Below are 22,969 nucleotides of genomic sequence, written 5' to 3'. Positions count from 1 at the left end.
TTCCTCTAAACCTAATGTGTCAAATTACCTTTTGGAGTGTGTTTGACCCCTTAAAAGTGAAACTGAGCAAAATTGAAAAAATATGTTTGCATTATTTTGACCACTCTCTACAGCCGCCAAGTTCCATAAAGATAATTTATTTACACTTGGGAAAATTCCCTTGTAAGTTGACTATATCATTTTGTTTTCTTGCTCACACCACATACTACTGTCCTACTTTGAAACAGTCATTAGTCTGCTATGTGCAGATTGCTTAACCTTCACTCAACAACTTGAAATGCCATGAAATGTTGTATGACCTCTGGCCTTTTTGACCCATCTCATTTTTGGTACGGTGTTTTGTTTTCATAGTTTCGTAAAATAATGAAGTACAATTTTTTTAAAATATGAAGAGATCTAGGTAAAGTCATACTGTTACAAAATAAACACTCAAACAATAAGTAAACGACTATGTACAACTAGGCTAAGATAGGTAATACTTTCTTCAGTCTTCTGTCATTTATTCTGGCTCACACTGAAAGCACAACCATTTAGTTTTCTCATGTTGCCTACAAATGGGCAAGACACAGGTCTTGCAAATATTGTGTGTTTCTGTCATTCATTTACTGATACCACCTCTTTCTGGTTCCTGGTTGGCACTGGTGTGGGGGGAGGGGGGGCTCAAATTGGCAGGCTCTGGAATCCCCATAACTGCTATTATTTCAGTTTATAGATTTCTGGGTAGCCCTTAGTTGGTCACCCTCAGCTTCATGAAGGACTTCGCCAATGAGAATGCCAATAATGTCTGAAAGTCGGATCGACTCTACTTGTCACAACGTGTTGTTATTCAACTGATGCAATACAAAGGTGTTTATTCCAGCAGTGTCCAGTACTCTGTAGAATTAGCACATTGACATCTTCTGGTACCTCTTTCTCTTGAATAGATTGGACACAACTTGTCGAAAACATAAACCCCACCTAGTGTGGAGTTGTAAAATTCAACATCAGGTGTTTGCATGTCTGGCTTCACAGTTCCAATATTGTGCAGTGCAAATAGTAGACTTACACATTTTGTTTTTTGTCTTCTGGTATGAAAGTAACATCTTGTCAGGCTGATAAAGGAAACATGAAGCTCCAAATTGCCCACCTTCAGTTGCATTGAGAGGTGGAGGAATTCCATACTTGTTTCTTCATGTGGTGTCAAACATGGTATTCTGCCATTTACCATTTACAGAGCTCCTCACAAAGTTCTGTAGATGGAAAACCAGTTGTTACATCTACATTTATACTCCGCAAGCCACCCAACGGTGTGTGGCGGAGGGCACTTTATGTGCCGCTGTCATTACCTCCCTTTTCTGTTCCAGTCGCGTATGATTCGCGGGAAGAACGACTGTCTGAAAGCCTCCGTGCACACTCGAATCTCTCTTATTTTACATTCGCGATCTCCTTGGGAGGTATAAGTAGGGGGAAGCAATATATTCGATACCTCATCCAGAAACGCACCCTCTCGAAACCTGGCGAGCAAGCTACACCGCGATGCAGAGCGCCTCTCTTGCAGAGTCTGCCACTTGAGTTTGCTAAACATCTCCGTAACGCTATCACGGTTACCAAATAACCCTGTGACGAAACGCGCTGCTCTTCTTTGGACTCGCATTCGGGAGGACGACGGTTCAATCCTGTGTCCGGCCATCCTGATTTAGGTTTTCCGTGATTTCCCTAAATCGCTCCAGGCAAATGCCGGGATGGTTCCTTCCAAAGGGCACGCCCGACTTCCTTCCCCGTCCTTCCCTAATCCGATGAGACCGATGACCTCGCTGTCTGGTCTCCTTCCCCGAATCAACCAACCAACCAACCATCTTCTTTGGATCTTCTCTATCTCTTCCGTCAACCCGATCTGGTATGGATCCCACACTGATGAGCAATACTCAAGTATAGGTCGAACGAGTGTTTTGTAAGCCACCTCCTTTGTTGATGAACTACATTTTCTAAGGACTCTCCCAATGAATCTCAACCTGGTAGCCGCCTTACCAACAATTAATTTTATATGATCATTCCACTTCAAATCATTCCGCACGCATACTCCCAGATATTTTACAGAAGTAACTGCTACCAGTGTTTGTTCCGCTAGGATCCTTCTTTCTATGTACTCGCAATACATTACATTTATCTATGTTAAGGGTCAGTTGCCACTCCCTGCACCAAGTGCCTATCCACTGCAGATCTTCCTGCATTTCGCTACAATTTTCTAATGCTGCAACTTCTCTGTATACTACAGCGTCATCCGCGAAAAGCCGCATGGAACTTCCAACACTATCTACTAGGTCATTTATACATATTGTGAAAAGCAATGGTCGCATAACACTCCCCTGTGGCTCGCCAGAGGTTACTTTAATGTCTGTAGACGTCTCTCAATTGATAACAACATGCTGTGTTCTGTTTGCTAAAAACTCTTCAATCCAGCCACACAGCTGGTCTGATATTCCGTAGGCTCTTACTTTGTTTATCGGGCGACAGTGCGGACTTGTATCGAATGCCTTCCGGAAGTCAAGGAAAATAGCATCTACCTGGGAGCCTGTATCTAATATTTTCTGGGTCTCATGAACAAATAAAGCGAGTTGGGTCTCACACGATCGCTGTTTCTGGAATCCATGTTGATTCCTACAGAGTAGATTCTGGGTTTCCAAAAACAACATGATACTCGAGCAAAAAACATGTTCTAAAATTCTACAACAGATCGATGTCAGAGATATAGGTCTATATGTGAATCTTCAGGTTTTGGCGGCGCAAAGACTGTTCCATTAAGTTTCGGGTGTGCAGCCGCAAGAAATCTCCTTCTTCTAATATTTCGGCTGTAAAATGTTCAGCCATCTTCAGAGTGAGCCGCAAGACTGAAGATGGCTGAACATTTTACAGCCGAAATATTAGAAGAAGGAGATTTCTTGCGGCTGCACACCCGAAACTTAATGGAACATATAGGTCTATAGTTTTGCGCATCTGCTCGACGACCCTTCTTGAAGACTGGGACTACCTGTGCTCTTTTCCAATCATATGGAATCTTCCGCTCCTCTAGAGACTTGCGGTACACAAGTGACATGACGATTTGTTAGATTGAGAGGTTCTGTCTCTTGAACATTCTAGGTAGGTAATATCAAACCTTGGTGAGTTTTTGTCGCTTTTCATATGTAAACGATACCTTCAAAAAAGAAGGTTCTTGTGGAGCAATAAAATTTTCATCTTGAATTTGTCTGGTTCTGCTGGAGTGTACATTTTGAAGCAAAACTCCTTGGAAATCTATCATTTTTTCCCCTTTCTTCTTGGGCTGATTTTGAGTTGTATCTCTTGCTGAAAAAGTAGAAAGATTTTTTTTAATGCCCATAAAATTGGTGGTCCTCAACTATTGCTTGTTTGATGTACAAGAAAAACAATTTTACCTCTTCTACCAGGTTCTGAACATTTCCTTTGGCGTCAGAGAAGTCTGTAATGATGATCCTGAAAGGGACTCTGATAGTTCTGGACAGCAAAAGATCACTATCAATCAAGATAGTTTCTTCATATTTGCCCAGCTCGATGTTTCTGCTTTGCCCATCAGCTTCTGATGCTAAGGCTGAAGATTCTTGTCGACTAAAATGATCATCCAACATCACATCATCTTCAGGAAGAACTTCGAAGAAGTCGGCTTCATTGCTGTCATTTTGTATCATTATTTTCATCTTCACTTTCAGATACTTCTTGAGAAAAGTGTTCCTTGCCATCATCAAAATCGGCGTTGGTCAGTCTTCATTGATTTCTCCTTGAATTTCCACAGCTGAGAAAAATGTAGGAATTATTTCTCAAAAAAACGAAAATCACAGATTCATTTAATTTTTTAAAAAAGAAATTGCCTATGAATGGAAACTGGTAGAACATATCATACAATGTGGTGTCATGTTGACCCTGCGTAAGTTTTATTTCATTATTTGCAAACAATAAAAAGTCGCTCCCCTCTGACAAGGGTCCCGCCGCATCTACATCTGCGGTCAGAGTTGATGGCAAGCTACTCAAACCTGTAAGTCATTCACAGCACCTACCACTGATATACGCGTGGTTTTGTCAATCTTGGGTTAGTTTGATCCCTCACATTGTTGAGGGACGTTTAAGTGGATTGCAGTGCTGTTTGGTTTGCATTTTGTAGGTTAGAATAGAATTACTTTAACAGTAATATCTTCAATATTTGTTGTAGCTGCTTTGATTTCCTGAACAGTTGCTATTTGTAGGTTATCTTGAATTAGTAGAAGCCCTGTGTATTTACACTAAAATAAGATTTGTTCATTTGAATGAAACATTATGTGTTTGCACATGCTGACATTAGGTTTGTACTAAGAAAAGCAACAGAAAGGATGGTATTGTGGGTTACTGCCTGATTAACAACATGAGATTTGTTAACCTATCTGAGTGTCTGAGCAAGTTATAGTGGGTATGTTTGTATGTATGTTGTGTATTTACTGAAAAATTGAGTTTCTTGGTTAATGTGTATAAGAAACAATACTGTAATAATGTTTAAGTTAAATGAAATGTGGTAGGGTCTTCAACGAGCAGTCTTACTACTTTAATATTTAACTGATTTTTGTGCAGTTGCTATAAATTTTATATTGTCATATAGTGGCAGTAATTAGTTACTTTAATTAGTGTAAAATATTGAATTGCTATACATAATGCAGAGCACAATTGCTAAGTTATCTGCAATGTAAAAAAGCAGCTATGTTGTTTCAGTGTACACCAACAGTGTATCCTGCTGAACCATTTGATCCAAAGGCCGATGCAGAAATATTAAGGAAAGCAATGAAGGGATTTGGCACCGATGAGCAGGCCATAATTGATATAGTAACTAGACGGAGCATAGTACAGCGCATTGAAATAGCGGACACTTATAAAACAATGTATGGGAAGGTAAGAAAATTTGGTGAGAGCTTCGAAAATCATGCCATTTCAAATTACTATAGGTTTTCATGTGTGCACTTGTGTACGGTGTAGTATATAAATGTATAACTACCGTATATTGATGCAAATTTAGGTGCTTCAAAGCACTTAATAATCTTTGGACAAAAATTGATATTTATTTTCAGTAAACTGCATCAGTGATATGCACAGCCTTGCTGTTATCAAATACTGCCATTTTTGAGATGCTGCTCACTCAGATATACCACACCATTCTGAAAAAACATGGTAGCAAGGAGAAATTTTCTCAGGCTGAAAGCGAACAACTTCGTATTTTAGATCAAATGTGCTCTTGTTTTTAAACGTTGCCCCCAATTTTTTTAATACAGTCAGAACAACATTTTTACAGTGAGTAGATTTGTCTTCTGAACAAATGGAAGTCCGAAGGTGGATCCTCCAACATTTTGTACTTAAAATCCATCAGTTCTCCCCAATGGAAAAGCATCTTCATGCCCAGGTGTGTTTTCTTGAAGATAATGTAATTTTTGACTATTTTTACTGTATTCGCTGCTAGGTAATCATTAAGAATAATTCGTTCTACATCCCATGAAACTCTGACCATAATCTTCCTGATAAAATAAATCACCTTCACCATTTTGTATTTTTATTATTACAGGGCACCTGCTTCTGCTCACTCTGTCATTGCTGGTGTACAACACTTTCTTCTTCAATGATAATGAATTAGCTATTTCATATGTCTGTAATTGTCAGTCATGATATTTTCACATGTGGTGGCAGTTCTGGGATGACCTTCACGTTGGTAATCTTATAGAGAAGTACGGTGGTTTTTGTACTTTACAACCTTTTTTCTTAGCTTTTGATAATCAAATACTAGACTCTGTATGAACCTTCATTGAGTTTAGATGCATTTTCATGGGTGATAAATCATCCAAAACAGGCATTTTATGACACAATAAATACCAGTTTATCCATTTGAAGACAGTACACACACTGTACAAATATTATGCAGATGAACTTATTCGTGTGCAAAGATACCAACATAACGAAAAGCAAAATTTCACTGAAATCGACCCTATATCTAAACAATGCCAAAAAATTTTCTCCTTGCCCTCTTATGTCTGTTCATAACATTATCCACAACTCCTCCTGCTTAGAACATATTGGGCAGTGCTATAGATAGTAGCATGGTTCCTTAATTTGCTAATCTGTTCATGAGCCATCTTGAGGAATCCTTTTTAAACATCCAAAATCCTAAACCCATTGTCTAGCTCAGATTTATGTATAGTATATTTATTACATGGACCCTGGTTCAGGAGACCCTGTCCCCATTACTTGAATCTTAGCACCATTCGACCAGTGTTTTTCATTTGGTTGCTTTGTGCACAGTGAGCCACTTTCCCAGATGTCTACTTCCATCTGTGATAGTGCAATAAGAAACTCTGATTGTATTAAGCCAACCAACAGTGCTTCCATTTTGTCAGGTACCCTTGCATAAAAGTGTTTCACATTTTAGCTGTCTGTGGAAGCTATATCTAAGGAACAAACACTCTTCTGAAATCCTGAAGATCTTAGAAGACATACTCTCTTAACCTAAATTTCCCATGGCTTATCACCCATGATCTTAATATTCTATCTACACTTGCTAACCACTTACAAGGGGCATTCACCTCATTGCAAACTATTATTGTGAACTGGAACAACTAAATCACATCCTGTCTTGTTGGCTTAGAGTACCTTTCATCAGGGTGGGTGATGAAGTGTCCTCGACTAAATCCTTCCAGTGGCTCCATAATGGTATTCCATGATCTACCTGCCCTACCAGTGTTCTGTCTCACTCCTTCCAATCCCTTGGTACATGATCATATTTGGTAAAAACCCACAGTAAGGCCTTTTCAATATGTTCACCTAGCACATTATTCCAGTCCTCTCACCAGGACATTAAATTGCTATTGTAATTTACAGAATGGCATTAAAAAGAATTTTTAAAAAATAGAGATGGTTTATAACAACACATTTCAGCAACCTCTTTAAAATACTGTGAGGAACTCATATGCAGAGTAAACAAAGTCAAACCTTTCAACTTAGATATGAAAATCTATAGTTTTACTCACACTTTCCAGTTCTGTGGGAATCCTGTTGAAAATTGACATGCAGAGGAGTGCATATTTTTTTGTACAATGGTTAAGGAACTGTTAGCCAATTGCAAACAATAATTTCTTTATAGCCTTCACTGAGAGACTGTCATAGTTCATTTTGAATGAGTCCATGCTCGAACACAATTCACATGAAGGACTACTTGTACATATATGGCAAAGCTCCAATTATGTGATGCCTGATTGGTAGGGTATGAAAAAACTGACACAAAAGGTAATTTCAACTGCCCTTTTCTAGGCAAGGAATATTCTTTGTAAATGCAGAATTGTCACAAATATGATACCATAGAAGATTAAAGAGTGAAGAGAATCAGAGTAAATGAGTTTTCACATTTCAGCGACAGTGAAAATTATTCTTATAGTAATGATAGCCACACTTGGTTTATGTACAAGATCCTGAAAGTGATTATTTCCAAGCATGGACCTAAATAGATAAAAGAAAAATAGAATTTAAAATGTTGAGTTTCACTGGTTAATTGATCATCCCATGATGATAGTTTGGCTTTAACGAGACTTTTATCTTGGAAACTGTATGCATTAAGTTTGCTGTAGTCAAATCACATTTTGTTTCCTGTAAGCTAAGAGCTGATACTACCCACTGTCCTAATATAGGAACCTGGTTGCAACCAGTGCGCTGCTTTCAATAATTGTAATTGGTATCATTATTGAGTTGCAGTACACACTTCTCTGGAAAGAAAACCAACTTAATGGTTGTTTCAGAATCCTGTCTGCCTGTGCACCTCTTTGCTTCCCCCCTCCACTGTGCAAGACAAGATTTTTTGCATATACTAAGAAAAACCTGTCCTCCTTTAAATGTCTGTTTCACGAGTCTCCCAGTCCCAGTCTTCAGTAGTCTATGTCCCATGTACTTCTGCCACTTATTGTGACACCTGTCCTGCTCTTATCTATGTGCTGTCACAAGCTTCATACCTTTCTGTACACTGTCTGTGTTTGTAGGGCTAATGTACACGTATCCCTATCCTGTGACTTTCTCACATCTGCCCCTGTTTAACTGCTTTCTTAACTACACCTGAATCAGAATTAACAAAGTGATTAATAAGGAAGCACTGTTAAGAGTGGAAGGGAGCAATGATATCAGTTCACCGGTGTGTGCGCATGGAGTATGGCTCAGGCTGCGACAGCAGTGTAGTTCCGTACTGACTGTCTTCATCCACCCTCTGATGCAATATTGAGTTTGCTTTACAGGATCATAATATCATTTCACTTAAGGAACATTCCTGTGCATAAAATTACACTGCTTTTCTGTTATTTGTATAGCTCATGGAAAGCAACAAGATATGCACTGTGTTTTACAGTAATCCGAATGATTCATGTTTATTGGTGTATTTGATATGAAAGGAATACTAAAATTTATATGAATCCTTGATGTAATTATAGTAACTAAATACATTAAAATAATATAAACTGTTATGGTACTTACCAACCACTTTAGTGTGCATGTAGTATAGCATACTTCTGCAGAGGGGCGTACGTTAACGTGAGATGAGATTTAGTGTGCAAGTGTGGTAGACATTACTCACTCAAGGTGTGAAACCCGAACCATGTCTACAAACAATGGAGGAGACGAATTACAGCAAAGTGTAAAAACCACTTACCGTATTTACTCGAATCTAAACCGCACCTGAAAAATGAGACTCAAAATCAAGGAAAAAAAAATTTCCCAAATCTAAGCCGCACCTGAAATTTGAGACTCGAAATTCAAGGGGAGAGAAAAGTTTTAGACCGCACCTCCAAACTGAAACAAAGTTGGTCCATTCTAACATGAAACACAGTTTAGGTCGAATGGATGAAGATACAGCTACAGTAGTTTGGTTCGAGTCATAAGCTTAACAGTTAAGCTTTACCAAGTAGCCATTGCTATGTGTCAGACGCTCCATCCTTATTTGTACGGATACCCTTCCTTTTCCACGTGCTTCGTCTGGTTTGAATCAGATTGCTTATTTTGCTTTGATCTGATAAGTGCCGTTCTCTTTGTTATAGGTGTTTACATCACTCTAAGCTGAAACTGCATTATTTTAATGTGTCATGCATTGTTTGTCACATTCTGATAATAAGTGTTTGTGACATGGCTTGCTTTTGTGCGCGCTACTGCAGCTTACAATAAAAAAGAAGAGAGGAATTGTCTCATAAGCAAAACAATGGCAAGAGACTGCTATTTGTTGTTACTTACACTGCTGCTTTCTTTGATAATGATCAACAAGAACCAAATAATAGACTGCGTATGATAGATGATGTTCTGAACGAGAGTTTAGCAAAAATTTTTCTCCGTTTGAAAATCTTTGCAGACCTCTCTTTAGTACATTACATTCTGCACAGAAATTAGTCATCTTAGATTTAAAAATCTAGTCAGTTGTCGTGGTTCATTTCTGACTGTATCACTATTCAGCGTAAGAATAATACGAATATAAACATGACATGATATGTATATTCTTCCGCGTTTGCTGTTCTCTCACTCTAGTTTCGTTGTTTATTAGGCAGACAGGATGTAAATGAGATAGCAGCAAACATGAAAGAGTACATGGCATAATGTTTACATTCTTCTATCTTTTCTTTTAATTTATTTACTGACACAGAGGTTTCGGTGCCAGTATTTATCTTAGTGTCTGCAAAGCATGCCTGTGTAGTGCTACATACATTCGACGGCAGAAGTTAGTTGTGGCGGCACCTACCAACATTTTTCAGAACTTCCGCTTACTTTGCACTCGATTCTAAGCCGCAAGCAGTTTTTTGGATTACAAAAACCGAGAAAAAAAGTGCGGCTTAGATTCAAGTAAATACAGTAGTCAAGTCACTTCCTTCCTTGGCACTGTTATGTGCTACGGTCCATGGGAGAGACACTGCAACTGCCTAAGGGTATAATTATATTTTAGATACTACTTTCTATACTCACTCCAATTTACCAATCTTTTGTGATGGAATGACTGGTTTTTATCTGTTTCATCAAGCCACATTTGTCTTCAGATGGTACATTAACAATGTCCCTTAAAAATAGATAATGCTATACAATGGTATCTCTTCTTTTCATTACAATTTTGTGTCCGTTAGGTGTTCTGTTCCTGAAACTGAGGGCTCACTCTTAATATCAAAGTTTTCACTGCCTCTGAATAATTTTGCCTGTGAAGAGTAACACAGCTTTTTTAAATGGTCAGATGTTCTTTTCTCTCATAATATGCACATGTGTGGTGAGAAACAGCATCTTTTTAGGTCTCATCAAAGTCAGTTACTCATTGTCCTATCTCACTCTTTTTACTTGGTGCCTGTAACCAAGATGAACCAGTCCCTTATTGTTCTGCACAGTATTTTTTCCTCGCAAACTTTCATAGTGTGTTTAAATGCATCTAACAGTTCTTTTAGACTGCACTCATTAGAGGCAGTAGAGTCACACTATTTTCTCTCTTCTTCTTGAAATATTCCCGCACCGAGCACACATGCCTGACTATGCGAAAAGTGAACAGGTCACTGAACATTACATTTAGTAGCCACACTGTCCTGCACACTTCAGCTACAAGCTTCAGACATTGCTGTTGTAGCAAGTTTACTTTGCACCACAGAGTGTGCCCAACAAAAGTAGGTCACAACTGTTAGGTTACCAGCTGCAAGTGTTTTCTGCAACTGGCTAGTAAGTGCTACCTGCTGTAACAGAGTGATTTGACAATGCTGCGCAGGAAGTGCAAAGAAGCACATTTGCTGGCTGTTACTATGGTAACAGCTATTCAAACAGCTAGATGTTTGTAATTCTGATCCAGGTATACTTTCTTCTGTCCCATCCCCCCACCCCCTCTCCCATGCAATTCTGAATGTTAAGTTTGAGATATTCTTGTCAGGAACTGGGTCTGGGCTTCTCTTGAGCTCTTACTGAACCCTATCCCTTTCCACCTGTTTAATGTTAATTTAACCTGTTTGGCCCAAGAAATAGCTGTAGCATTGTATGTGTAAAGAAGACCACTCATCAAAAAGCAAACGCATTGTGTCATCTACAGGTGCACACAAAAAAGGGCAGAAAATTGACTAGTTTCCAGAACAATCCTATCTTGAGCTGGAGTACAAATATACACATGCACAGTGTCTGGAGTGCAGTTTGGCAGGTGAACTTGTTTAGGGTGGGGTTTGTGTTGGATGGAAGTGGTAAAGGGGGGGGGGGGGGAGAGAGAGAGAGAGAGAGAGAGAGAGAGAGAGAGAGAGAGAGAGACTGTGTTACTTGGTAAGTGAAGACATATTGAAAGTAATTGAATATTGACTTGCAAATAACAAATGTGGTATAGCAGAGTGTTACTAGTTAAATAGTTGTTTCACAAAATGTGGACATTATCTGAATAGCGTTAGGAGATGACTCACTCGTGTACAGATGAAATTGGTCATGCCAATCTAGATGCGGATTGAAGTCCATCATTGCCAATCAGTTTAAACATGTCTAGTAATAAGACAATTGTTGCAATCCACTCTGGTTGACACACATCCAATCTCTTTGCATCTTGCTTAGCATCTGTCTTTGATTCTATACTTTTAGTTATGTGGTAAAATGTAGTGCTTCTTAACATTTCACAACACTCAGTTGTTACAAATACTGGGTGGCAATATGAAGTTAAAACTATTGACGGATTTCCAGTGTGGGCTGTAATTATCGTACGGAAGTGAAGCTTGGTAGATATGCTAATTCGTTAATGCGAAAACTGTTTCTGCTGGAAAAATATTAGTTCAAATTTTGGCTGCCAGGTTCAAATCTGGTGCTGTACACTGTTTCTATGATGGTACAACATCCACTCTGTCATTTGAGAAGCCATAGTGGTTAATAATAAAATCACAATTATGCCTTTTTTTCTTTTGTTTGACCTTTTCTGCCCATGTCTGGTTCGTAATCCATTACAGATAGAAACATTTCTGTACATCTTTCTTGCATTCATAGCGCCAAATTTGCACCTGGTGGCCAAGAACAGAACTAATTTTTTTCCAACATAAATCGCTTCCACATTAATGCATTAGCTTATCTACCAGGCTTTGCTGCCATACAATAATTGCAGCCAACTCTGGAGCTCTGTAAGTAGATGCACCTTAATTGTAACCACCCAGCATAATCTTTATGTCCTTGTTTACAGATGAGACAAAATAGTAATTTTTTCTTCATTCGTGGTATGTATAAATCCTTGTTTAGTATTACATAACTAGTAATTTTTTAATTTTTTGTTAATACTTGTAATGCTCTTCCACAGGATTTAATATCAAATTTAAAAAGTGAACTGAGTGGGAATTTTGAGAATGTCATTATTGGGCTGATGACACCTCTGCCACAGTTTTATGCTAAAGAATTGAATGATGCAGTCAGAGGCCTGGGGACAGATGAGGAAGCTATTATTGAGATAATGTGCACACTAAGCAACTATGGAATACGTGCAATTTGTTCAGTCTATGAGAAAAGTAAGTGTAATTATTCAATTAAATATAGCAATACTGGATAATAATCATCAGTCCAAACAACACACGTCAATTGTATACTGTTGTTGTTGCACATTTTTGTTTTAAACTGTTGGTAAATGAGTGACTTGGTCCTGATCTATTTATTTATTTATTTTGATCCAACATCAACTGATTACAAAAAGGTTTTTTTTTTGTTCCAGTCTTCTGGATAAGTCAGAGCCTTACTTGCTAGGGTTACATATTATTGGCTGGTACTTTTATCTACACAACTTTTTCTAAATTTAGTTGAGAGAACAGAGTTACATATATGGACTATACATAAAAAATTGTTATTGCCATACTTAGATTAGGGAATTTACAGTTTGTGACATAGTATTCATATCTGACATTCAAGTATTTACAGTTTGTGACGCAGTCTAAGATCTGAGATTACATATATTTTTAGATAGATGGTCTTCCATGATAAGAGTTTACTAAATCAAGAAACTCATCTATTGAATATACAGGATTGTTTAGGAGCCATAATTTTAATTTCGTTTTTACTTTTGTAATGGGCAATTTGGAGATATTAGGATGGAAGCCATTCAGTAGTTTTATGCCTGCAGAGTGAGGGCTTTTCTCATAGTGTTGTTCTATGAGAGATGATATGGGGTCTCTCTACTTCTAGTGTTGTGATCGTGTATTTCTTTATTAAGTGTTTTGTTACTGTTTACTGCCATAATGATTATCTTCAGCACATACAGGTTCTGAACAGTTAGTATTTTAAATTCTTTAAACAAATTTCTGCAGGACTCCCTGGCACATTTCTTTCCCATAATTCTAAGTGCCTTCTTTCGTAAGATAAGTACACTTTTCATATTACCTTTACTGCTGGATCCCCATACCTCTATCCCATAGCTTAGGTGGGATTCAAATAGTGCAAAATATATTTGCCTCAGAGTGATGATGTTACAAAAAGGTGTCAGTTTTCTTAGGACATATATGGTAGTACTTAGCTTTTTGCAAATATCATTCACATGATCAGACCAGTTTAACTCCGCATCAAGATATAGGCCAAGAAATTTGGTCGAGTATTGTTTTTTTAATGTATTCGTCACCCATTAAGATTTGGTTTTCATGAGTTTTTTGCCTCCCAAGATCAAATTCAATATAGACAGATTTATTTGTGTTTAATTTTAGTTTGTTTTCATTAAAATACTGCAGAATTAAGACTGCTGCAGTATTGGATTCCACTTCGAGCTGCGAATAGCTTGGATTGCAACATATTAACATGGTATCGTCTGCAATTAAGATAGCTGTTGCATGGTTTTTTATTGGGGGGGGGGGAGGGGGGGAGGAGAGGAATATCATGGTTGATTATAGCAGCTCATTATGTTACACCTGAAAGTAAGTGTACAAAAAATTTGATATGTTCTGCCTTCTAAAAAAATTTCATTTATTAACTTGTTGTAGGAACATTCTTGTAGAATGTAAATACTTTGGATTAAAGGAGACCACTAGCTGAAAAGCTGAAGCATTGAGTTGTTGACAAGTGCACAATGTTCGTCCATCTGGCACCATGTAGTGGGCATAGTAGGAATCACAATATGCCGGCTGTGGTTTAAATTGCACAATACACCATCCAGACTGTTCAGTGTGCTTCACTGCACAAGTTTGGCAGTCAACAGTTGTGACACTGTTAGTTAGGTAATCCCATCCACCATGGCAATGTTGTATCACATTGGATATGGAAAATAAATTTTTAATTGTCCTGAGGCCAAAAACCACATCAAAAGCAAAATGAGATTGCTTTCTGATTGTTGTGAGACTGACGCAAGAAGTGTTCAACATGGTATTCATTGTTTTCTGCTACAAGGTGAAATCGGTAAACGACATGTTCCACAGTGGATCAGAGGGCCTTGAGGGTCATATTCACAATGTCTTACACACTGTGTGCCTTCAATACAGCTACATTCCTGCTACATCTACAGCTACATGGTTACTCTGCAATTCACACTTAAGTGCCTGGCAGTGTGTTCATCGAACGATTTTCATACTACTTCTCTACCACTCCACTCTCGAATGACGCATGGGAAAAAGAAAAACCTAAATCTTTCTGTTTGAGCTCTGATTTCTCTTATTTTATTATGATGATCATTTCTCCCTAACTAGTTGGGTGTCAACAAAATATTTTCACATTCAGAAGAGAAAGTTGGCGATTGAAATTTCGTAAATAGATCTCGCCGCAAAGAAAACCGCCTTTGTTTTCGTGACTGCCACCCGAACTCCCATATCATATCAGTGACACTCTCACCCCTATTGCGCGATAACACGAAATGAGCTGCCCTCCTTTGCACTTTTTTGATGTCCTCCATCAATCCTACCTGGTAAGGATCCCATACTGAGCAGCAATATTACAGCGAAGGATGGACCAGGGTAATGTAGGCTGTCTCTTTAGTGGGTTTGTCGCATCTTCTAAGTGTTCTGCCAACAAAGTGCAGTCTTTGTTTCACCTTCCCCAGAATATTATCTATGTGGTCTTTCCAATTTAAGTTGCTCGTAATTGTAATTCCTAGGTATTTAGTCGAATTGACAGCCTTTAGATTTGTGCGATTTATCATATACCCAAAATTTATCGGATTTCTTTTAGTACCCATCAGGATGACCTCACACTTTTCTTTGTGTAGTGCTAATTGCCACTTTTTGCACCATACAGAAATTCCCTCTAGATCACTTTGTAATTGGAATTGATCGTCTGATGATTTCACTATACAGTAAATTACAGCGTCATCTGCAAACAATCTAAGGGGGCTGCTCAGATCATCACCTGGATCATTTATATAAATCAGGAACAGCAGAGGGCCTATGACACTACCTTGTGGAATGCCAGATATCACTTCTGTTCTACTCGATGATTTACCGTCTGTCACTACGAACTGTGACCCTACGAACTGTGACCCCTCTGAGAAGAAATCATGAATCCAGTCACACAACTGAGATGATACTCCATATGCGTGCAATTTGATTAATAGTCACTTGTGAGGAACAGTATCGAAAGCCTTCTGGAAATATGGAATCAATCTGACATCCCTTGTCAAGAGCACTCATTGCTTCATGGGAGCTAGCTGTGTTGCACAAGAATGATATTTTCTGAACCTGTGTTGGTTATGTATCAATAAGTTATTTTCTTCAAGGTGATTCATAATGTTCGAATAAAGTATATGCTCCAAAATCCTACTGAAAACTGAGGTCAGTGATATGGGTCTGTAATTCAGTGGGTTACTCCTATTTCCTTTCTTGAATATTGGTGTGACCAGTCACTGTTCTTGTAAAAGAGCTTCACTAGCAGCGGGTGATCCTTCGGAGACAATCCTGCTGGGAGTCTTGGATGCAATCTGGGGAATAGTTGTGTGCCAGACTTGTGTTGGTGTGCATGTTATGATGCATAGAGCACTATCCATTGGTAAAATTTTCATTAAATTTTGTTTTGTTCTGTGATGTTTCCACCTCTGTCAATTAATATGCTATTGAAGTTTGATATCAATCTGCACAGTGGTTCTCTTTCTACAGCATTTTGAAACTGGAACTGTAATTGTGAACACACTGTGTGTGTGTGTGTGTGTGTGTGTGTGTTTTTTTTTTTTTTTTTTTTTTTTGCTGTCTGAATCGTCACACTCATCAAGATGGACATCAGATGCAGAGTTGCTGGACGATTCTTCTACTTTACATTTTGAATAACTTTTTGGCTACTTTATTCTTAACTTCGGCTGCTGTTTTTTTTCTGTTAAGATTCTTGTACTGTTACTAGTTCCACTTTCCTGGCATCACCTTCTGGAGGAGTGTCAGCATGGTGATGAACTGATAAATCATACTCCCTACAGAAGTTTGTGTCGTACAGGACGAGAGCTGTTTTCCTGAAGGCATTCACAGATGCTTCCATTGTTACTGCTCAGTTGCAAGCTGCCCCAAATAACCTGGCTGTAATGGGGTGACAACATCACCTGGGTTACTTGCCAGCCATGTTTCTATCTCTCAGGTGTAGTAAGTTTTCAAGGGCCCCATAAATTCCAGATCAAGTGGCTGCATTTTGTGTGTCGAGTGAACTGGCAAACATACAGTATGAACACTGTTTTATGTGCTTTACCTGATACGTTAGTGTTCAGTGTGGGAATAATGTCCATCAAGAATCAGGATGATAGGGTCATTTGATGATTGCTTTACAGTGTTCACAAAATGATCAAACCACTAAGTAAAGTATGAGCCTGCATTCAGCCACTTGGATGTCAAGCTGTTATTGATCATTCAGGTGCACAATCAGTCAATTTCTGCCTCATGTTCTTCCTTGGGAAGATGATTAGTGGCAGAAAATAATGGCCAGCTGCTTCCATACAAGCCACAACTGTGATGAGATTTCTCCTTTCTGCTGATGTCAAGGCAGCAACTTGTCTCTTCCCTTTCATAGCAATAACCTTGCTGAACAGATGTCACCTCAGTTTCAGCAACATTGAAGGCTCAGTGTGCATTATGGTTGACTTCAGGGAGTGTAGATTCACAAATATCAAAAACATCTCACCACATTTTGTGGAGTAAAAGCTTTCAGTATTGCTGCTGTGAGACCTTGAGTAGTTCTCATTGGCAAACTAGAATGTCTCTTAAAGGAAAACTTGGAGCCATTTCTTTCCTGCTGAAGCTTTTCTGAACTGAAGGGACTCCTTGGCCTATTTGTTATAGGTAACTGGAAGGCCATAAGGCTATGCTTCGTATGTCCTTACATTTAACAGGATGAAATCATTCTTCCATTGCAAGGCAGTATTTCATAAGATCATCTTCAGTTGAGGTGACAAAACAGGCCTACCAAAATGAACCTCCATTAACTCCTCAGGTGTAAGAATTTTATTCTTAAAGTGCCTTTCCAGCCTGTGTTTTGATCAGCAAAAAGTTTTAAGGCTTTTAAGTGCTCGATCTTGCTGTTCCTCACGCATGTAATGGCACAAACCATGGCTTCTTTATCTCAGGTTTCCTTCTAGGTGCCAATGCCACCTACACAGAGTATGTGCAGTAATTAGGAATAGTCGCCATAACACTTAAACTGTTCTAATTTTATTTGATATATTATTTTTTATAAATACGATGAATTTAGTTCTTTGAATATGGAGGAATATTGATTATCTTATGAATGAAATGCTGCCAGAGTAAGAAGGTCCAGAAAACTTGCCTAGTTTCCACTTGCAGGACCATTCAAAGACTCCCCATTCATGGTACTTAAATAAAATAAAAGTAAACGCAAATTTTATTATTTTACTATAATAAATGTAAAAAATGTTGTCTTTTTATTGTGTTATTGTATAAGCTATGTATAAGAAATTCTGGGAGGAGGAGTTCCACAATATGCGATAGGTACCTTAATATGCGACACTATCACATATTTGAAATCACGCCATGTTGCACAAACAAGTCTTGCTCTGCTAACAATGTTACTTTGAAAACAAACATAATTGTCAATAATTATAGGTAATTCCATCACAAAACCAACAATAAGAGTACAGTAATATCCACTTAACTCTGAACACAAATATTTACTTAGCACCAATGCCACAAAAACTTCCTACATTATAAATTTTATAATGGCCTCTACACACTCTGTCTAGCTCAACAATGATGTACTCGGCACTATGTCATCCTTGAACGTGCTAGACATTTTTTTTTTTTTTTAAAAAAAAAAACCTCCACCAGAGTTCAGCAAAGTAGAGGTACAGCACATTAGGGAAGTATTGCATAATAGGCACCTTAATGTCAAATGTATCTGTCAGCTCACATGACACTAGTTTTCATATTGTGTGGACCAATTATCTTTGAAGTTGACACTAACGCAATGGGACAACAGTCATAAACCTTATGAGTTAGTTAAACAAAATTGTTACTAAGTATAGTTTCATCACCATGACTTTATGCTTATTGCGTGTCACCATTAGAAATGGTCACATAGTCAGTTATTGTTTTATAGTGATGAAGTTTCTTGGATGTATGGATAGATGACACACTTAAATAGGTTATTTACAGGTGAAAGGTAATAAATAGTCTATGTAGCTTGTACTACACATTTGATGAACTGAGTAATGTGTTTCTTGTTGCAGAAATGCTCGTTCTTTTCTGTAAAAGGCTTAGAGTACTAGATGCAAACAGTGTGCACTTTATACATAATGATATGTGAACAAGTACTCTATGCAGTATCTATTTTTCATATTAACATAACCACTGTTTTTCTCATAGCCATGGTGTGTGTGAATAATTAGTATTATTTTATTAAATGTTTAATGTAATCCTTACATTTTGTAATTTTGTGACGTTCAAAATGTATGACAGTCTCATATTTGCATGTCATCACAGTGAGAGATTTCTCAGGTTCAATAAATAACCTTTTATTGTTTCTGGCTCTTTGGAGGGTTAAGGCCTCCAGAATAATACAGGACATAATTAAAATAATGAAGATGTGTGTGGCCATGAAGTAATGTGTTGGGCTCCTGAGCCTCATGTGAAACTGTGATCCCTTGCAGAACTAATGATTAACTGTCAGTTGCTGACAGAGGGCTTCCATGTCAGACAATTCATTTTTAACAAGATAACACAGCAGTTAAAAGTCTGTCATTCTTGCAAGTGATGAGCTTTGAATTTATTTTTATGTGCATTTCATGTGTAACATTGTGTACATGTTGATTGTTCTTATATTTATTATAATGTCCAGTGTATTAGTTTTTATATACATGTAATCCTATACTCTTTCAGTGTATGGAAGAACCCTGGAACATGATTTAAAAGATGACACCTCAGGACACTTCAAGCGTTTCCTTGTATCTCTCTGTATGGTGAGTACATCGGTAATATTTTAGAATGTGTCAATCAGTAATCTGCTTTTTGAATTTTGAGTTCACCATTGAAATAATTAAATGATCTTAAAAGTGAAAAGAATATGATGAGAAAATGACTGCTGACATAACTGTCAAAGACTTTGAGTACTTTCCATAGTTGGAGTCATAAAAATATGCAGAAAGAGAAATCTCTATCACTGCTAATCATGTAGTTTATAATGAAGTTTAAAAAGTAACTGTAAGCTATTTAGATCACCCTCACAATTCATCATTCACAGCTGTGAATTGCGATAGTGATCTAGATAGGTTAGACTTAATTCTTAGAAATGCCCACAGGAGGAGCTAAAATATGGAGTGATATACTGTAACAATGTTCTTTGTCACAGCATTAACGCAACTATATTGAATAGTTCTTTAGAGTAGGTCATGTCTGCATAGGAACTGAGAGAGATAGTGCAATGGGAAGATATGAAACTCGTTTTTAGGAGGACTACAGTTTCGTTGTCTAGATTTGGGTTTTCCAGGAATTGCATTAGGCAAATGCTGAGATCGTTTCTTTGAAAATGGTACAACCAATTTCTTTTCCTATTCTTTTCCAATCGGAGCTTTTTCTCCATCTATAATGACCTTTCCATTGACAGGACATTAAATCCTGATCTTCTTTCCATTTTCGCAAGGAAACAGGAAAACCAACTATTGAAGTTTTTGGTAATTTTGACTGGATGTCTTGGGAAGAGGTGAAGGTGTCAGTCTGAACTGTTAAAAATCAAAAATAAGCATTAAATTGCACTGTGTTGCAAAGAAATTTGTCTGAGCAATGTATCCTTGTAGTGGGAGTTGGGCACCCACACAACACATACACAGAGACATAAAATTTTTTACTAGTCTCATTGTGACACTTTAAGAATAATAAGACTGGCATATAAATTAATTTTCAGTTCTGCATGCACACTTTGTTGTGTGGCAGAGGGTGTTTCTAGCACCACTGTGATTTTCCCATTTCTGTGATCCATTCACGAATGCTGGGTGGGAAAGAAACTATTGATAAACCTCTATAGGAGCTCTAATTTCTCTGATTATCTTGTTGTGGTCAGTTCGTGAGATGTAAGTGGGAGGAAGTAAAATGTTGCTTGACTCCTTTTGAATTGAAATGGTCACACTCAGAATATCAACAGTAAACGTATCTCTGGTTCACAGTATTTATATTAAAATGTCTTGTGTTGAACATTTCTGTAATGCTCTTGTGCTTGGTAAACAATCCCATGATGAAATTTTCTGTTCTTCATTGGACTTCCTCACTCTTTTCTTTTTTTCAATCCTAGAATAATCACGCAAAAAAGTGGTGTGGATCCCCCCCCTCCCAATGAATCTCAACCTGGCAGCTGCTTTTCTCACAATTAGTTTCATGTGGTCATTCCACTTTAGGTCACTTCAGACAGATACTCCTAGGTGTTTAGCAGTAGTTTTTATTTTCATTCATTCTTTTGCCAATAGCATAATGAAATAGTTACAGATCTCTTTGCCTATTTATGTGCAGTGCATAAAACTCATTTCCCTTACGAATAAATTGCCAGTCCCGTACCAGCTACCTATCTTCTGCAGGTCTTCTTGCAAAATGCTAGAGACTTCTGACTTTCCAACCTTCGTATGGATGATAGCAATGTCCATGAAAAGCCTCATAGAGCTTCTGATGTTATCCACTAGATAACTTATCTTGGCCACCCCAGATAACTTTTTTGTCCAGAAGCAAAATAATAAATGTATCAAGGAAGTGTTGTTTAGCTACCATGAAAGCATTAACCAACATGATTACCATTCTTGTATCTTTGTTCATGAGGAAGGTATAAACAGCAGTATGTATTTTTTAAAAACCACCCTGTATTTTTAATTTCGTAATCTGCTTCCTCTCCTCAAGAAATGTTCAAAAACATATCATGTATTCACATAAACGTAGCATTCAGCTTGGTAAGAAATAGAGGGAGGGATAGTGGGGGGGGGGGGAGGAAGGGGATGGGTGGAGCAGGTGGACAGAGAGGGAGGGGAGTGGAGGAGGTAGGGGGGTGGAAGAGGTGGAGATGGACTACAAGAAAATTAGAATGAGCACATACCCGTGCAGTGTAGGGTACTTGGTAGCATATCACGTCAGGGGCTCAGCATTCCTTTGCTGGGTACAGGCATGGTGATCCTAGGGTTCCTGAGCTGGGGACTGGTAAATGCCACCAGTCCTCTGCCACTGTAAGCTCTGGGCATACTTCAGCAACCACCATGCATCATGGCAGTGAAATGTTGTGTGTCTCAGGGAATGGGGATCATGGCTTGACCGCCTGGATTGCGAGGATGGAATATGCCTCCATAAAAAACTCTTGATCTCAAGGTGTGTTGCACACTGGTGAGGTGGAACAGTTGTCGCCGGCAACCTTTTGGAAAACTGCCACACATCAGTTGTATAAGGCTTACACAGGCACGTGGGGCTCTGTCTGAGTGGACACTTATTTCCCTGTCTACTCGTGGGACCAGCATGGATCCTTCGAAATCTTCTCTTCCTCCTTCCAGAGGAAAGGGTGGGCTGCTGGTGGATACCAGCACTCATTCAAACTAGAGGGCTTGCGTAGCCAGCACTCCAGACTTCAGAATTACACAGACATTGTCAGTATTGAGTAACAGAAGGTATGCTGGTGGCCAGCATTTATTTCTTATAACCAAATGGAAAGAGAGGAGGTTTGAGAAAGTGTCACCTTTGTACAAACAGAAAGGTTTAGAGGAAATTGATGGAAGTTTAAAACCTGTCAAACACTTGTCAAATGGCCCCCTGCTGGTAGAAACATCTAATTCCTAACAAGTGAAGAACATTCAGGTAGCTCAGTATGCAATAGAAAGGGAACTGCACAACACTGTGAAATATAGCAAAGGTGTTGTGACTTGCGGGGCTCTGGTTGACATTCCCCAAGAAGAAGTGAAAGCTGAGTGGTCCCAGAAGGTGACACTGATGTACATAACGTAATGAAATGGGTGGATGGTTATCTTGTGAAACTGGACTCATTGATACTGACTTTCAGCAGCACAAAGCTTCCAGAGCACGTTAAGGCTGGTTTCCTCTCACCTCACCATATGGCCTTATTTTTCCTAACCCAATGCGCTGTTATACATGCCAGTGCTTTGGGCACACCACCTCAGGTTTTAAGAGAGCAGCAACTTGGAAATGTGATAAGGTTGTCCATGAAGGTGCTGGTTGTTCATCTCCAAAGTGCTCTGACGATCACCCTGTCTGGATTAGGGACTGCAGTGTCTTTCTTGAAGAAAAGAAGATACAGGAAATGAAGACAAATAAAGATATCTCATATGGAGAGGCCAGAAATATTGATAAAGCCATGAAACCCCCAAAGTTTGCTACCTCCTTTTCGTCTGCTCTTAAACAACCAGTTCAGAAGGCCAATGCAGCTACCCAAATGGAGGATGCTAGTGTCAGCACCAGCACCTGTATTTGCCAGTGCACTTGTGCCACCGCAATTTCTTCAAAGCCTACCCTTCCTCCCAAAACATCAGTCAAGTCTGTTGTCGCTAATGTCGCAGAGCTCCCTGCTCCTCTAAAAATTTAGTTTGTCCACGGGTCTTGTCCGGTGGTCT

General features: G+C 38.6%; 1 protein-coding gene across 4 annotated transcripts in view; it reads left to right on the top strand.

Annotated features, from left to right (window-relative positions):
- The window catches only part of LOC124721451 (annexin B9-like), a 97,845-nt gene that overhangs the window by 12,174 nt on the left and 62,702 nt on the right, over positions 1 to 22,969 (top strand). For all 4 annotated transcript variants that reach the window (XM_047246434.1, XM_047246433.1, XM_047246432.1 and 1 more), the window contains 3 exons: positions 4,729 to 4,905; positions 12,296 to 12,500; positions 19,263 to 19,342. In XM_047246434.1, the coding sequence (XP_047102390.1) occupies positions 4,729 to 4,905; positions 12,296 to 12,500; positions 19,263 to 19,342 (462 nt within the window). The remainder of the gene's footprint in view (positions 1 to 4,728; positions 4,906 to 12,295; positions 12,501 to 19,262; positions 19,343 to 22,969) is intronic.

The sequence above is a fragment of the Schistocerca piceifrons genome, chromosome X, assembly GCF_021461385.2.
Source record: "Schistocerca piceifrons isolate TAMUIC-IGC-003096 chromosome X, iqSchPice1.1, whole genome shotgun sequence".
NCBI classification, from domain to species: Eukaryota; Metazoa; Arthropoda; class Insecta; order Orthoptera; family Acrididae; genus Schistocerca; species Schistocerca piceifrons.
Note: the sequence above shows the minus strand (reverse complement) of the source record. Positions and strands in the feature narration are given on the sequence as shown.